Here is a 17640-nt window from a genome sequence, read left to right on the forward strand (position 1 = left end):
GCCTCCACCTTATTATGGCAAATATGATTTCTGTCCTGCAGAGCGGTAATCATAAATAATGGATGGTGGAGAGTAGGACGCGGTTGTACCATATTTGTATAGCTTTTAGCCTTGCCCTTCAAGGTAGCCCCGCTCGAAGAGGAAAATGCAACCCAAGCCGACTGTACCCACTTGGCCTGAAGCCCAGCACCAGGCACCAGAAAAGCCTCACCCTTGCTGACAGTTCGAACCAACGAGCTATTTAGGATGAAGGTCAATTTACATATGTTACAGGCAACACGGAAGGAGTGTGTGTGCAGGTGTGTGTGTCTTAGTGTGGGTGTGATGCAAGCTGTTTACCTAATGTATCAATTGCGTCCAATTTGCCTAAAGGCTTGAAACAGGGGCCGGCATGTGCTGTTGGAATGTGTTTTAGCTTTGGCGTGCTTTAGCCAGACAGAGAGAGACTGACGACTGTGAGCGGACTGCTTGCGTATTCCCGAGGCCATGGAGATACTTCAGCGCTGGGGTCTTGCCGTCTCTGTTGCGCGGCAAGAGCCAGATGAAGGCTGAGCCGTGCCGAGATGCTGTGACACCTCCCACTCCAGCAGCCCATTACTATGGAGATTTTCTGCATCTCTCCTCCGGTATCTCAGTCCATCCGCTCACTCGCTCTCTATTTCGGTCTTTTTTTATCTCTTTTGAGCATATTCTCTTTCATATTCTTTTACGTTTCTTTTCCCCTTGCTGTTTGCCTCTGATTTCCATTATCTTTCTCTCTCTCTCCATCCCTCCTCTTGTTGTCTATCTGTTTCCTATACTTCTCTTCCTATCCCTTCTATGGTAAGTGAAAGCCCCAACCCTTCAGCCTCTGTTTAATGCCATTACAGCTCTCCCTTTTTCCACTCTGCTTGTGGGAGCTGTCCTCTCTGCAGGCTCACTCTCTCCCTTTCTCTCTCTCTCTCTCTCTCTCTCTCTCTCCCTCCTCCAGACCTCCTGCTCTTTCTCTGCATCCCCTGACCTCTGCCTGTCGATAAAAGACAGCTAAACGGCAGGATGGGAATGAACACTGAAGTCATTATCTGAGTATGGTATAGAGCCAGAAAGCCACTGCACAGCCAGGGGAGGACAAACACCGTGGAGATGGGAGGGAATGAGATGAGGAGAGAGAGAGGAGAGAAAGAGGGTGTGAGAGGAGAGAGAAAGAGAGAGGGGGGGGATGCTGTGAAGGAGAAATGGAGGAAAACTAGATACTACCATAATGGGTATGGCTGGTGATAACAAGGGCTAAGGTGAAAGGCTAGTAATAATAAGGAAAGGGGCATAAGTGCTAGACTGTCAGCTAGCCAGAAGTGAGTGGATGAGGTGGAACAAGGACACAAAAGTGTGCGTGTTTGTGTGTGAGTAAAAGTTACTGTGTGTGCAGGTGACATAAATGTGTATGAGTGTGTGTGTCTTTGTTATCTGATGTGTGTGTGTGTGTCTATGTGACATGTGTCTGTGTGATGCATATATACGTGTGTGAGTATACGTGTGTGTGTGTGTGTGTGTGTGTGTGCTTGCACTTGTACAAGTGTGACAGCGGATGCATAGAAAGGACAGGCAGGTCACGACAACCAGCAGGGGTGTTTGCAGAGCAGACTGACACTCGGGAGGACACTCAAGCAAGCATACACACACACACACACACACACACACACTGCCAGAAGAGTCACAGAGCCGGGAGAGGACAGCAGCCGAGGAGCCGAGACAGAGGGCACCACGCCGAAACCATAAGCAAGAGCTGAAACGCCACAACCGGCTGTGCCCTCACCACCCTCTGGGCTAAAAGCCTCAGGGCGATGCCCACTGCTGCTATAGAGCGACAGGGAGAGGGGGAGAGAGAGACAGAGAGAGGGAGGGCAGGAGGATAGCAAAAGAGAGAGAGCACAAGGGACAGCAAGGAGAGGGTAGCAATGAGAGGAAGAGTGAAGGGGAGAGATAGAGAGAGAGACTGTAGAGGAGAGGAAAGCACAAGAGAGAATTGGATAGAACTTGCTATTTTTGGGGACAGAGTTCCAAGGAGGTTCGAATGTTCTGGAGACTCAAAAGAACCTGCACACAACAGGAGAATTGGAGTTTGTGAACAAGGGAGGGCTCTGGTTTGCAGTTAGGGGGGGGCAACACTTTGCTGCTTAAGAAGCCCTTATGTCAAAGCATAAAACACATGTGCATGTGTGTCATACATCACAAGGCACATCAGAGCAGCTGCAAGCACTCTTACATGCATTTTGCCATCTCATCAGCACTTGTTCATTGAATGAATAAGAATATGCTTTACTGATAAAACAATGCCTACCAAACCCATAATGACTTGATTTTTTTTTCTTATTTCGGCTATTTCCCTGGCACACATAGGCTTATGTTACTGCAGTGGCCATTATTAGCAGGTGCCTACTTTGAGAGGGAGAGAGGGAGAGCGAAAGAAAGCAGCAGAAGAGAGAGAGATGGGTTAATATGGTGCGGTGAAAATAGAATGGATTAGTCACTAGTGGTTTTGCACACAGTAAGATGAAGATGATATCCTCATTTGTGATGACTTAGCCAGAGAGGAAAGGGGAGAGCTCTAAGATCTTCATCAACTATCTAATGAATTATATGAATCAAAACTGATCTGAAACAGTTTCAAACGGAGACCGTTGTTTTTGTCTCTCAGTGTCTTTTTATAGCACTTCAGCTTGCTGAGGACAGGACAGGGTGAACTACAAGGCACACTTTTCTTAAAATAATCATAAGGAACAGCATTTACTGGGACGCACGCACATACACTGTAAATACATGAAAGTGTGGCCAACTCAGCTCTCCTTCCTCGCAGATTTACAACAGCAAAAAGCTCGGGTCATTAAATTCTGCTGCCATGTGACAGCAGTAATGCACCCACTGTATGGATTTTATGTTAGCATTACCATTAGCCTGAGACACTATATTCATTACGGCTACACTACGTAACGTTGCTTACCACCAGTTCTCATGATTTGCCCCTCGGGTGGAAGTGGGTGACTTATTGGGGAGGACTGAAACTAAAACAAGTCCCCTGCTAGAGTCCCAGTGTTGCACGGCGCTGCTGTCACCTCTGGAGTTGTCTGTTTATTCTCTAAAACCAAACTGAAATATACTCTTTGGGGCCTGAGGGCACAGAAGGCGAAGAAAGAAGAGAAAAATATATGGAAAACAAGAAAGAACAAACAAAGTCAGAAATTAAGACCGAAGCGAGCAACCCTTCCCTTCCCCTTGTTCAGGCCATGATGGAATTCCCAGGCCTCGACTGCCACTGGGTTAAACCGCAGGCATTGCATCTTGACTAAGTGCATGCGTACTGTGCTTTGCTGTGCGTATGATCTATACCATGCTACTGAATTGACTCCTACGTGTGTCTCAGCTAAACAACAGCGCCGAACGCCCCTGCGCATGATGTATGGGCAGCAGCAGCGCGCGTCAGCTGCCTCAAATGCCTTTTATTTCACTCGGCGGGAGGCTATTTCAGGGTTTAAATATAGCCACATGCACGCATATAGTGAGCTAATGCCGCTATCGTCTGTCTTCATCAGCGGAAGGGGTATTTACAAATGCCGATGCAATGAGCGCAAGTTATCCTGAAGATGCACTCTCTCAAACCCATCAGATGGAGGACGCTTGGTGTGGTTGGACAGTGAAATGGTCGTAAACATGCCCCATGTGATCCGGTCGGTATGGCTGTCAAATAGCCCATCCTCTGGCAAGGCACTTTGCTGGCTCTGCTGTGAGTGTGTTTTAATCAGCACCAGGGCATTGTGGGAAATATATATATATATATATATATATATAGAGAGAGAGAGAGAGAGAGAGAGATGGATGCTTATGCATGTGTACTTGATAGAGTGAAAAAAGAGGTTGGGGTGGGGGTCCTAAGGATCTTGTTGGCCTGCATGATTGAAGATGGAAATTACTTTATATTTTATTCATGAAATGCAATCTGTTCTCATTTTGTCTCACTTTATTTATTTATCATAGCCTTTTAGGTAGGTAAGGTAAGATTGATAAGGTGATGTGTTCAAGTTGAGGACAGTAGAGTGTTACGGGGGAATTGGATAACTTTAAATGAGGTGATTGTAGCTCATAATGAAATTAGTCAATGGCCAAAGGGGTTGTAGGGTTGTGGTGGCATGCATTTGTGTCAAAGACTTACAGATTTTGGACATCAGCCGTACTATGAATGGTCTGACTCTGATATGAAATACTCTAAGCCTGCCTTGAAAGAGATATGTAAGAATTGCTCAGCATTACTTGATTGATGTTGAAATAAGAGCTGGAATATTGCCGGGGAAAGCAATTTAATGTGTAGACTGTGTCCTGTTAGAGTCAAGCACTGTCAGAGGGGGTGAAGATAATTTTCTGTCAAAAGGGGGTTTAAGATTCAATCAAGTATTCTCATTAAGGCAAATTTATTCTTCGGCAATAAATGAAATTGCAGTAAATTTAATTGTCTGAAAAATGATGTCTTTATTGAAGAAATTGGCTAGCTTCTCTAATGAGAAGATCAGTAGGAATGAGGAGAGAGATATGATGGAAAGATATGTCAAGACAGAGTTGCACTTAATGATAATAAGATATAACACATACAAATAAATAACACTTAGAGCAAATTAAATGAGGAGTGAAAGGTCGTTTACATGATGCGCAGTGTGAATTACTGTGCACCCCTGCCCCACAATATGACACACGTATAAAATTCTACAGTAGTACCCTCTACTTCCATATCACCTGCCCAGAGTTGGCCACATTTTCCAGTAAAACGCTATAAAATATATGTGTTTGGGACCTGGATCCAGTGTCATGCCGAGGACAAACGGTCTCACGACTCTTCATAAAGCCTGTGTAATATTTTGCAATTACTTATTGATGGGCTGTGCATCAAATTTTCAGGAGAGGGGATTGGGATTTCATGTTCCTCTTCCAGTTCTTGATAGTCAATTGTTTACACCACCTGCCCCCTTTGTCCCTCTGCAATCACGGTAAAATATTCCACCAGCAGCTCAGCAGCACTATGAACACAGCTTTGCACCTCAGCGCACCAGTCTGTTGTATTTTCACTAGGATTTTGAAACACTGCAATGTGGAAAGATTAAATAATTGAACGCTGTTAGTGGAGAGGGGGTCATTTAATTACCTTATTATTATCGCAGATATAGACTCAAACTGTTGCTAGGATGCATAGTAAGCCAGATGCTCTCATCTATTTCTGAAGGCTGTATGTGTATCTTTTCATTTTATCATTCTACAGTATGTTCTATGGTTGGAGTCCTGTGTAAGATAACTAATAGCTTGCTTAACGAACACACACTTATAAAAGAGCGGGCTTCGAGCGCCAATACTGTATGTCATAAACTGGGCAAAGCCCTCATCGCCAGCTTGCACATAAATCAGAAGGGTACAGTCTGGACACAGTGTTGGAGTATTGAGCACTCAGTATTTCTCCTGCCTGCATGCTACACTGCCCCCCCCCCCCTACACATCCCACACCCCTCCACCACCACACCCACCCACTCCCTCCCTCTTCAGTGCTTCAGTGTTTATGCTTCAGTGGTTTGAATTAAACTGCCATCACTGCCGAGGCCCATCCAGGCTAGCTGGCCCTTTTGTGTAGCGGCAGGAAATGGAGGTGGCGCAACAACCAAGCCATCTTGAATGATTATTGCCAGAAATGACAGCAGCCGTACATAAAATGCTCCTGCATATTGTACATTAGGATGGTAATGACCGAAAATCAGGAGCATGCCACAAATGACCATGTACTGCTGCTTGTAGAGGAATATCCTGAACCTGCTAAATACTTGGATAATTAGAGGGTAAACATAAATTTGCAATATGTATGGGTTTTTTTATTTACTTTTTCAAAAAACAACCTTCTCTATTCCTGACGCGAGGACACTGATTCTGCTCATCAACCTGGGTGAATTCCTGAAAGGCCATTATATTTAACACACTCTGTTTAAATGTGTCTGCCTCTCTCGAAACAGACTGCATCTATTCCCCTGGCAGGGTGTGTGTCAGGCCAAAGGAGTGAAAACTCATGAAAAAAGAGCCATTTCCTCTTAAAAGCAAAGTTTAACATTTTTCATTTCTAGGTTTTTCCTCCAGGGCTCCAAAACACTGCATGAATTATGATGGTAAAACTCCTTCATCAAATAGAGTTGAAGCATAGACATTGCTTGGTTGGTCACTGGCCCAACGAATGAGGTCTCTACTCTGTTACTGTATCGTACAATGAACTGCAACTGAGAATAAAAATGTCAATAGACAAGAAAATACGCCACCTATTACTTAATCCAGGCGCAATTCCCTAGCCTTTCGAATGACAATCTGGGTATGCAGTAGTGATCAGCTAGATTCTATATCCCATGGGGTCCTGGAGTGGACATAACCTCTAAAATTAGAGGGTCTGCATCATATTCTGTTTCTTCCGTTTTCAAAGTGACATTGAGTTGCTTTTCCCTCCAGAAACAGACCCGTGTTTGTGGGGCCATAAATCCCAGGAACAATGCCGTTTCCAGGGTGATTCGATATCCGAGGAAGAGCGAGAGGCACGGTGTGGGCTGGACGGTCCGATCAGTGATCTCAATAAATCACCCATTTGTCTTTTCTTTTTTTTTCTGACCCATTCTAAGGCAGGAAGAATTGTGACATGTAGTGGAAATAAGAGAAGAGCCATAAATGAAATATCACTGTCACTAGACACAGTGAAAATGGCAGCTGATGTTCATCTCTGTGGCTAAAAAACCTCACCGAACACTTCCCGGGCGTACAAAAACAACAAAAAACCCACATCAGGACACGCTAAGAGTACTTAAGGAAAAAAAATAACAACAAAAAAAAAACAAAAGTGGAGAAGGTAGAGGTAATATACAGTACATCAACAGGGGCATTTCTTGCTGATAAGCTCAAAGGGGAATAGCACCAAATCCCCAGTATTAGAGGCTCTCCTACTGTGAGTCTGTAAGACAAAAGCATTTGAAAAAAAAACTCTCTCTCTCTTCTCCTCTGCGGTGGAGAGTGTCAGTGGGTGGTAGTGGAGGAGACTCGAGAGAAGAGGGATCAGGTTTTTAAACGGATGTTGAAACCATGATCCCATTCCCATAGTGATGCAGATGAGCAGAGGAAGAGGAGAAGGAGGAGGAAGAGAAGGAGGGGGAGCAGAAGATAATGGAGCCAGGGAAGCATGGGACCATGTCCTAATGTCTCTCTCTTTCTCTCTATTTAGGGAGCTGGGGGTCTCGTGATGGTCTAATATTGAACGCACGAGAGGCGGTATGCAGGGCGTCTCCTGAGGAGTATGCCTCCATGGCTGCCTCAGGCAGACAGGTGGTCAGTGCAGAGACTCAGGGCCCCATCGATCCCCCCATTCTGTCTTTATTTTAATGGGCTATGAGTAAGGGTGTGTTTGTGTGTGTCAGTGTGTGTTTGTGTGAGCGTGTGTGTCTGTCTGCGTGTGCGTGTCAGTGTGCGTTTGTGTGTGTGTGTGTGTGTGTGTGTTTGTGTATGGGGTCAGTGCAGAGGCACAGGATATCAGACCCAGGCTTGGCTGTCTGCCCTTTTCATAGGGATGACTGTGCTGAAAGTTTTCTTCTCTTTCAATGGCTATAAACTTTCCCTATCCACAGGAATCCAGCCAAAATAGGGTTTAAATGCACCACAAGTCTGTATTGCCATCTTGCACTGCTTACGTAATTCACACATGTCCATACATCATTCTAATGACTCCATCTTTCCTATCTTTTATGCTCTAACAGTACAGCTGAGTACTGAAATATAGCAACGGCCCAAGTCAGTGGCGTTCCAAGCAAGGCTTCCAAGTCAGGCCACTTATAAACTCATAACACCACTGAAAGAATACGAAGAGGATACAAGATTATTGCGAGAAGGCCCTGGTGGATTATGAGTTTCCTGTCACTCCACCCCCCCCCCCCCCCACCCCCTTACTGTGGGGTGAAGACACGTCGGGCTTAAGTTGCTGGCGCGGTGGCATGTCTGCCCGTTACTCAGCCGTCCCACTGGGAGAGGTGCGGGCACCGCAGAGAGAGGGGGGCTGGAGTTCGGTGCGGAGGGAAAACACACCAGCTTTGTCATCTCCGCCATGTGCGCGCGCACCTCAGCCGGCAAAATAGGTCAGGTCCAGCGCGCAGACGGGCCACAGCGAGGGGCCGTCCGACGGAGCAGAGCCGCCCAATTATTTTTAGACGGAACAAAAAAAAGTCACCGCGGCTGAGCAGCAGCCACCAAGTGTGCCAGGTACAACAGAGCGAGAGTGGAACAATTAACGCCACAGTGCCACATCAAGCACTCGCTGTCGCACTCTCTCTCTCTCTAGCTCGTTCTCACTCTCTCTCTCTCTCTCTCTCTCTCTCTCTCTCTCTGTCATTCCCTGACCAGCTCCTGGGTCGTTTCCTCTCGCTAGGTCGTTTGAAAGCTCACCACTTTCAATGAGTGAACCATGAAAAGATGGTGTTAGCGTACCTGAATGATGCTTCAAAAGAGCTCAGCCCTGTCATTCACTACCTTTGAATAAACACAGAAGGACCTTCTGACATGTGGGTAGAAGCTGCTTGTTTACTTACTCTTAGGAGAGGCTTGTGGGCTGTGATAGGACAAGGCAATAGCCCCAGGTTAACTGCAGCACATGGCTTGCTTTTATTCCCCTATCAGTTCCATCTCGCTGAGCCTAGGGACCTACAGTACATGCCTGCTACATGTGTCCAATGGGCTGTTACACTCCAGGAGCTACGTGCAGTAGAACCTCTGTACTACTCTGGAAAGGTTTAATGTGATGTAATGTTTGAATGTGTTTAATGTTTAAGTACATGATCTTTATGTATTTGGACAGGTGTTTACATCCTTTGCTGTGGTAGTGCAAACTGATTTGGAGCTCTACGCTAAATGGAAATGCCACTGCAACACACAGTACTGTATAACATGTATACCAGTAGCAAGGTTGCGGTGACACATCCATCTGTTTTGGTCAAGCAACATTCTGAAAACCTTCACAGGTCAACAAATCCAGTTACTGTAGAAAATGCCCACTGTCTGCTTTTCTTTAAAGATTATGGATTGTCGGTTATTGTCCGGCAGCGGCATACAGTGTGCTGGGCAGCACAAGCATGAATTACAACGGTGCTGTTTTGTGCACTTGTATACAAATGGACTTTAAAGTGTCTAGGTGAAAAATGGGCCAACACTCGATCTGACAAACACCGTATTTTTAAAATGGTGCAATTTATAGTGTGTTCCTGCCTAGTGCATGGTGTGTCATCTCTTAGGTGATTTCCTATCTTTACCTTACATGCATGGAATGCATCAAGATGTGATATGTGTGACAGAACTGGATGAAACACAGAGAGAGGGTAAAATAAAACAATATGGGGTCATTTTGGGGTGCTTGAAAAAGTGAGACAGATTTATGGTGTGAATTATATTCACATATACTGTAGGAAGATGAAGTGATTGGTTGAATAGTGTGGTTTAGTGGAGAGGTGGAGTTTACATAACATAGAGGAGAAACAGGTGAAGCAGCAACAACTACAAACATTAGTCAAGAAGAAAACACAAGGCAGGTTCCAAAGCATGGCAAAAGAACCTGGTCTATCTGTTTTGATTATATGCGTTATGTACAGTGACATAAACACTCTTCATGACTAGACCAGTATCTCAGACCTCACGCCGGAAAAATACTTTTATGATCTATGATTATAGGCGAAGGCCAACTGAAATGTCTTCATAGAGTGGGGCATTACGCTTTCATTAGTAAGGGCAATACTCTGACATCCATAAACAAAGATAATGACAGCGATAAAAATCAATCTCTGGCACTTTCCAGGGAGCCAAGTCCGTGACCCCTGAGGCTACATGCAGTCAGATCTCTACCGCAAGGCACTCTCTATGGTCAGCAAGTGCTTCTTGGGGTCTCCGACGGCAATTTACATAGCTAAGTGTGTAAGGAGGAGCCTCTCTACACTCAGTCAAAACATGTTTTATTTTTACATTCTCCTAAAGTCCATCATAGTGCTCCATTATGTCCACATCAGGTTCTTTACTCACAATCTTCTTAGCACTATGGAGTGTTACAGGCAGGCTACACCAGGCATGTAACTGAAACGTTCCGTTCACAGAGCTTAAAATTGTTTTATAAGAGTCAGAATGTACGCAGCACTATCATGTCTGGTTTAGCCAGTTCCATAGATTATAGTGGAAACTAATTGTCGCAGCATACTATAAGTTCCATGAACAGAGCGCTTTAATTACGTGCCTGTGTAGCATGCCTGCATGTGTAATGTGTAATCACAGGGGCCTTTTTTGGTGTTCTCTATTCTTCGTCATCGCCATTCTGTACCCTTGTACTCAAAGGTTTATCTAAAGGAGACTGCAGCAGGTTCCTCCTACTTATTTTATTAGATGTTATTGCCAGTGTCCCCTCCATGGCATCCCTCCAACAACAGGTGAGGAAGCTGCCCTGCTAACAAAGTGCACTGATGGCAACGAGCGGGGGCGATTTCCGGCGTTAAATAACTCAACAATGCGCCAGGGCTGAATTGGCATACACACACACACACACACACACACACACACACACACACACACACACACACACACACAACCACACACACAGATTTACTATGGAACGGATGCGCGAGGGCAACGGGTCTTCTCTAACCCCAAAGCAACGGATGCCGTTCAAATGAGATAATCAGATTGTGTCAGTGACATTTGTGCTTAGGGCTGTTGTTATGAAGTCCCCTGAGCCTTGTACTGTATTGTTCAAGGACAGACAAGTGTGTTTTTTTACCCCCCCCACCCCCCTTCCCCAAGATTCTTACATAATCCACCAGATGGTGAGTGACAGGCGAATACTACTCCTGAGAGGAGCAAATGATGCAATAGAAGCAAAGCGGCTTGTTGTCTAGAGAAAAAAAAGGTGGATTTATGTTAGAATTCAGCTGAAACTGTTCTAGTCAGGAACTCAGATGGACAGATCATGAGGCGTCGCTGTACAGGTAATGTGCCAAAGGATCAGATTGTGTGCCTGGAAATCTGTCACAGTTGACTCTAACTGAGCTTAAGTAACATGTGAACGTATCATATAATGGTCCATTAATTGGTCTGTAATTAATTACTATTGGTCTGTTAATGCCAGCTGAATCAAAGCGTATTTAATGGGCATAATCAGCAGAGCTAAGCCACTAGATGTGGACAATATGTGTACTTAAAAAATCGGTGACGTTAGTATTCCTCCGAGTATGTTCAATTATGGAACAAATGAAAACTGAACTGATTTTCAAGCATTCTTGTTAACTCCAATGGCCCCCAACACACACACACACACACACACACACACACACACACACACCACCATCACACACCTTATGAAAGCCCTCGCTAACTTGCTCGGCCAGTTATCTGGGAATAGGCCAAGGTCAGGGGAGTAGCAGGGAAAAAAAGGTAGATATTAAGTCCCATTAATGAGAGCTCTAGTCAGTTGCCGCCAGAGACGAGGTCAAGTAATTGCAAATAGAATCTTGCACTCATTGAGCGGAGTCTCTGGTGAGCCTTCGGCGGCGCTGCTTTGATCAGCATACATTACTCGCAATCTTTTTGCACACTAAGCCTAAAGCGGCACGTTTAACAAGCCATCATCGTAGAGACCACCGCTCTTCAGCCGACGAGACTGCTAAACCATTAGTGCATTTAGTCGCTCTCTGTGCCTGGTCAGCACAAAACGTGGAAAGAAATATATGTATTATAATATGTGTTCATTCATTAGAATCATTCATTCATCACAGAGGCATGGAAACAACATGGGATTACTCTGTCAAGTTATCTTTTTTATCTAGCCAAACTTATGTAAATGCAAATTGAAATACACATGAAATAGAATTGTGTAATAACGTTTTTCTACACGATTCACCTATCTGCATGTAAGCCATCATGAATGGAATGCATGCAGTATTGGATTAGTCTTGTAAGCAAAATATGTTCTTTCTCTTTCTCACTCTTCCTCTTCCTCTCTCTCACCCTTTCTGCGTATATTTCATTACACCACAGCACCACCAGAAGCTTTGCATTTCATAATTTGCTCCTCATAATTATTTCCCTTTTCTCTTCTTCGGAGGTGGCCTTGAATTCCTGCTGACGGAAGAGCTGAGGATAATGAGGTTCTTCGCAACTCTTTGTGGGACTACAAGTACTTTTGGAGAGGATCGGATGTTTTAACTGATGGCCCCACCGCTAACATCATCATTTCCTAGGGCCCAAAACGCTGTGTGCCAAAACCCTCCAACTGTGAAGAAATGAGAGTTATCATTTTAAATCCATTTTTTTTACACGTTTTGAACTTTTCCTAGGCCGCCACTGCAGTTATTACTAGAAAGGGTGATTATACCAACAATGTCACCAGTTTGGCAAGACAAAGACTCTCATCCTCATCCTGTTACCTTTGCACATTAAAAATGTCACCATCCCTTGGCCAACTCTTAACAACTTGATTGAATGACCGTCCTCCATAATTTCACAGAGAAGAATGCGGTCGGATTATGAATATATGCCATGAACACTGGATTTGTTTAATTTCATGGTTTGAAATGCTGACACAACTTCAATAACTCATCCAACTCATGCACCTAAATCCATGACCATGAGATGACATTTCATTAAAAAAATACTTTGAAATTCCACCTTGTCATTTACCTCGCTATTTCACCCAAGAGGAGCTTACTGTGGTTATGCTCTGTGCGTTTCAAAAAGCGCTTGTTCACTGGCATTGCTTGTCAAAGCTATCCATCTGTACTCATGTATCCAAAAGATGTGCTCTGCTTCTTACTGCCTTAGTTTTCCCTAGATGATTTATAGCAGAGTGACCGCAGAAGACAGAAAAATAAGGGATTTGGGGACAGCATTCATGTTTTCACATAGTGTTTGTTGCGAGGATGATGTCATTTCATCTTGGAATGTCCCAGTCCTGTGCAGCAGTCTCCATTTATCTTTGCCTTATGAGAGGTGCTTACACAAACCATGTGATTTTTTTGTCTAAAACAGATACTAATGTTAAAATTAAGCTCTCAGCATTTTCATACTATGCAGGAATATTAAGATAAATGTTACTATGTTCTTTTAATTACATAATGTACAACCAGATTAAGCTCTTCAGAAAAAATAGATTGCTGTTATTAACATTAATGGGAATTTGATATTTAAGCCAAGCCAATTTGTCATGAGACTTTGACAGCCATGCACAGTGGTATATCAGTATTGTCTCTGTTTATGGATGATCAAAACTGCTGTTGTACATAAATATGCTATAACTGATGAAATACCGTAGCTCCTATTTAGTGACAACAGCACAATATATCCATAATTCTTGCCCTCAAGAATCAAAGAAAAAACAGTAGCTATTATACTCCATAGCTTCATAACCCCTGTATACAAATGGATGCATATAGCGTGTTTGCTGAAATAATACATCAAGCAACAGTGAAGTGGAAACCAATTACAGTTATTTCATAACCCCACTCTGTTCTCTCTCCATCTCCTACTGGATATCAAAAGAAACATCAAGGTGCTCAACATCTAAGCTATATATACATTATATAAACAGTAAGACTAAGAGCTCCCTCTGTTTACCCCATCTCTCAGCACTGCCATTGTTTCCTCTGGACTATGGACCAGGCTCCACCTTAATCAATCAAATAGAGAGCCATCATGCTGTATCAGTAAAACATGAATTCCTGGCTCAGTTGGACACAGCTCATTTTTCCCCTCCCCTCCCCTCTCCTCCCCATGCCATGAGGCTGCAAGATGGCCGTGCTTCAGTGGACCCAACGGACGTGTCTTATGACGAGTCATACTCTCAGACTAATGAGTGAGACTTCAGTGCTGGTGGTGCTGCTGATGGGTTTGGATTTGGGGGAGCTGTGGCGCTGATATTGTATTGCACAGTGTTGCCTCTGCAGTGGAGCTTGCCGTGGAGGTTCCACACTCACAGCAGTGGCATCCAGAGGCGTCTGTCACGATTCGTGGCAGCACGACAAATTAAAACTCCCACGTTTCTTCTTAATTTCAAGACCGGGCGCATGCTCATTTCATTCGCCTCGCTTCAAGACTTTAGATCCAACCCAAGAAAATGAGTAGGTTGTTACATTTGCATGTATGTGTTTGTGCTGTCGGACATGCACATGCATCTCCTTGAGCCCTTCTTCGCTATGCCTAAAATAATATCGACTCAAACCCCAAGATACAGTATAACCATACCAAGGTCAAATTCCCAATACACAGAGTAGATAAAGAAGGAAAAGGAGAGCTTTCTGTGGAAGGCATCCATTAAGACACGGGACACATACTGATTTGTGTTTAATAGACTGGGGGATTGCTATCTTCTAAAAACAAGCGGGATGACTCAGGAGATAATGAGCAGGGCGAAGTCTGAGAAACTAGACAGACCCCTGTGTTTGTCTCTGTGTGGCTGCACTGAGCGTGCTCGGCAGACGCCCACAGTCATCCTGCCGACCAAACCTTGTTATAGGAATGCCCATTATGGGCTTCTCTTTACGACCCCACTATAGCATGCTGCTGGACTGGCATCTAAACATTTTTAATTGGCTTTGGGATGATGGAGGTCATTTTTATGGCAGTTGTGCAGTTTGTTATCATGGTTCTCTCTTTCCGTTTAGCTCATCTTCCATCTTCCTTGCTTTGTAGCTTTGAGTATTCAACTATGACTTAAATCCTGAAACCTGAATCCTGAAACCTAATTTTTAGAGTTTTTGTACTGCTCTATTGTTGTGGTTTACCTGAAACTGAAAACTGACACGAAATACCGACTCACATTCTCGTACTGTACTCATCTGCATTCATAGGAATTATGTGCAGTGAGAGTGCCGGCACCTGTTTTGCACTGTTCTTCTCATGTTCACTACACCATCACCCAGAATGCCATTAGGAGTGCAATAACGCACCCACTGAGTGTAAACCGTAAATGGCTCTGAGGTGTGAGCACAGTGGAACCGAGGGCAGAACGTGTGACAAATGCAAAAAACGCTCAGTCAGACTACAACCCTTTAAGTGGCTAATGTTCATAAAAGAATGTACATAACACTCAATCTCACATAAACGCGAATGTGTCTGACTTTATTACATTAGGAGCGCAGATTTAGCTGAGCTAAAGCAAAAGCCTGTGACCAAGAGAAGCTTCACGATCCATTAACAGTCAAAACAGAGAAGAGATGGTGGCTGACTTACCCTAGAGTCGTCATGGTAACGATGGTGTACCAGAAGGCTGCTGGGATGCTGGTGAAGTTGGTGCCCTTGGTGCCTTTCTCGGCGTAGAACATGACGGTGGCGAAGATGATGATGGCCATGGTGAGGGAGAAGAGGAGGAAGCCCAGCTCCGAGGCGCAGCTCTTCAGCGTGTAGCCCAGGATCCGCAGGCCCTGCGAGTGGCGCGAGAACTTGAAGATGCGGAAGACGCGGAAGACGCGCAGCGTGACGAAGGCGCCGCTCACGTCCTCGTTCTCCGGCATGATCAGCCCGATGTAGTAGGGCATGATGGCCACCACGTCGATGACGCTCATCACTGAGCGCATGAACTTGCAGCGGCTCGGTGCGGCGAACAGCCGCATCAGGTACTCGAAGGTGAAGATTAGCACGCAGGCTGTGTCCATACAAAAGAAGGCCAGGGAGTACTTTTCACCGCAAGGCAGGTCCTTTACCGTGCCCTTAATTGGCCGGCAGGGGACCGTCTCCACCACGTTGGCGATGACAGACACGGCGATGAAGAAACCTGTGACGTAGTAGAAAACCAGAGCCATGGTGCTTGTGTGGGGGTTCTCGAAGGCCCGCCACAGCCTCTCACGAGAGGTGCTGTTCGGGGGCAGCGGAGCGTCTCCCCCTTCCCCCGCCTCGTTGTCCTCCGCCAAGCGCTCCTGGTTCTCCTTCTTGCGATCACGGTACTCTTCCATGCAGCAGTCCCCGATAATCTCAGGCACGATGCCGTAAAAGGCCAACTCCTCGTCGAAGGCCTGAATGCACTCGTGGCGTGGGTAGTGCAGCTTGCCTGTTCGGTAAAAGTTAAGTACATGGCGAAACATTTCAGGGTCCCTGTCGAAGAAATATTCCTGAGTGTCCTCATTGTAGAAGAATTCCTTCTCCGAACTGCCTAGCAGAGTGTCGGGATATCGGTCGAGCGTGTTTTTCCACGTCTGGAAGCGGAGTCCGCTAACGTTTACAAAAAGGATTTCGTCGCTGCGGCTCTTTTTGTCTATGGGAGGCTTGGGCATGGTCTTCTTTGCCAAGGGCAGCCAGCCCACCGCTGCTGCCCGGGCAAAGGGGAGCCATGTTGCCACTCCAGCGGCCATTTTTGCTTAGCAATTTGTAGCTTGTTATAGACACGGACAGATAAAGGGAAACAGTGGCGGGGGGCCCTGAGGGGTTGTTTGTGAACCTTTTCGGATCAGGAGGAAAAGGAATGGTACTTCCACAATAATCATTCGAACAGCTGGCTTCCGAACAACAGGCTTTGCTAGTGTTTTTTTTTTTTTCTTTTTTTTTTCGTTGAGCGCCGTCTCAGTGTCCCAGTCCACTCATTTTACCTGAGAATGGACATTTGTAGCAAGAGAAGATAGTGTGAGGAGCAGGGGTCTGAGTTTCCATCGTCGAAGAAAAAGGTCATGGGCAAACAACTGGAGAACAAGTTCAAAAGTCAAGCCATTAGCTTTTCAAGAAAAAAAAAAATCTAAGATGACCACAAAAAGAAAATAAAAACATGTATCCAACAATGGACCTGTACAAAATCACTGTATCATTAATGTATGTCCTCTTAGTGGCGTTCACAGAAGCTTTCCAGACATGGCGTTGTTAATGCGTCTGGCCCTCACTGACTGGCTCCCCTCTCGGAAGACAGATTTGTTGCTGCTCTGTGGTGTTTCAAATACTTATTAAATTGTGTTGATGCTCTCAAAAGTTGCAAGATAGACACATTTTTCCCTCTTTTGCTTCTCCTCCTCGTGCTTTCACTCTCTCTCTCTCACTTGCTCTCTCTCTGTCCTCGCTCCCCTCCCTCTAAGCACAGCTCTCCAGCTTTGATTATGTGAGTGTCTGATATACTCTCTTCCTCTCTTTGACTGGAGCGTTAGCACTTAGTCCAGTCTGTCGCGTCTACTCAGTTTCAGGCTTTTCTAATAGGGGCTTGCGAATGGTGCACTTTCGGGCCGTAGGTCCTCCTGCATTCCTTGTATGGTCATCTCTTTACAAACCTGTCAAAACAGACAACACAGGGAACTTAGATGCTCTGCAGCAGTAGCAGCGCACTTGAAGGTCTATCTGAGCCACTCAGACTGCATAAGAGTGGGAGGCATTAAGAAATACAGAAATTCCATTGCCTGCTCGTCAGACTGTTTTAGAAGCACATTGTGTGTATGAAAAGAGTGCCATATGCAAAGGCAGACAGAGCACCTTTTGAGTGACACTTTCTCTTTAATACAAGGAGAACTGCCAGGGATATGATCCAAGGTTATGTACACAAAATGTGTATAATTTAACACCACTGGCACATTTCTTTAAATTGCATTTTCAGAGCCTGTTCTACCAAACATTCATCAACAGTAG

At 45.0% G+C, this 17640-nt stretch overlaps 1 protein-coding gene across 1 annotated transcript in view; it reads right to left on the reverse strand.

Moving 5' to 3' along the window:
• Positions 1-16462, reverse strand: part of kcnd1 (potassium voltage-gated channel, Shal-related subfamily, member 1) — a 39156-nt gene extending 22694 nt beyond the window's left edge. Inside the window, exon 1 of the mRNA XM_076276900.1 lies at positions 15277-16462. Within this exon, the coding sequence (XP_076133015.1) occupies positions 15277-16391 (1115 nt within the window). The 5' untranslated portion in view covers positions 16392-16462. The remainder of the gene's footprint in view (positions 1-15276) is intronic.
• Positions 16463-17640: the final 1178 nt, after the last annotated feature.

This window comes from Alosa pseudoharengus, unplaced genomic scaffold (genome assembly GCF_046254945.1).
Source record: "Alosa pseudoharengus isolate Yale_2024_CS ecotype anadromous, Long Island Sound unplaced genomic scaffold, YU_APseudo_1.1 YU_APseudo_1.1_scf_9, whole genome shotgun sequence".
Taxonomy (NCBI): Eukaryota; Metazoa; Chordata; class Actinopteri; order Clupeiformes; family Clupeidae; genus Alosa; species Alosa pseudoharengus.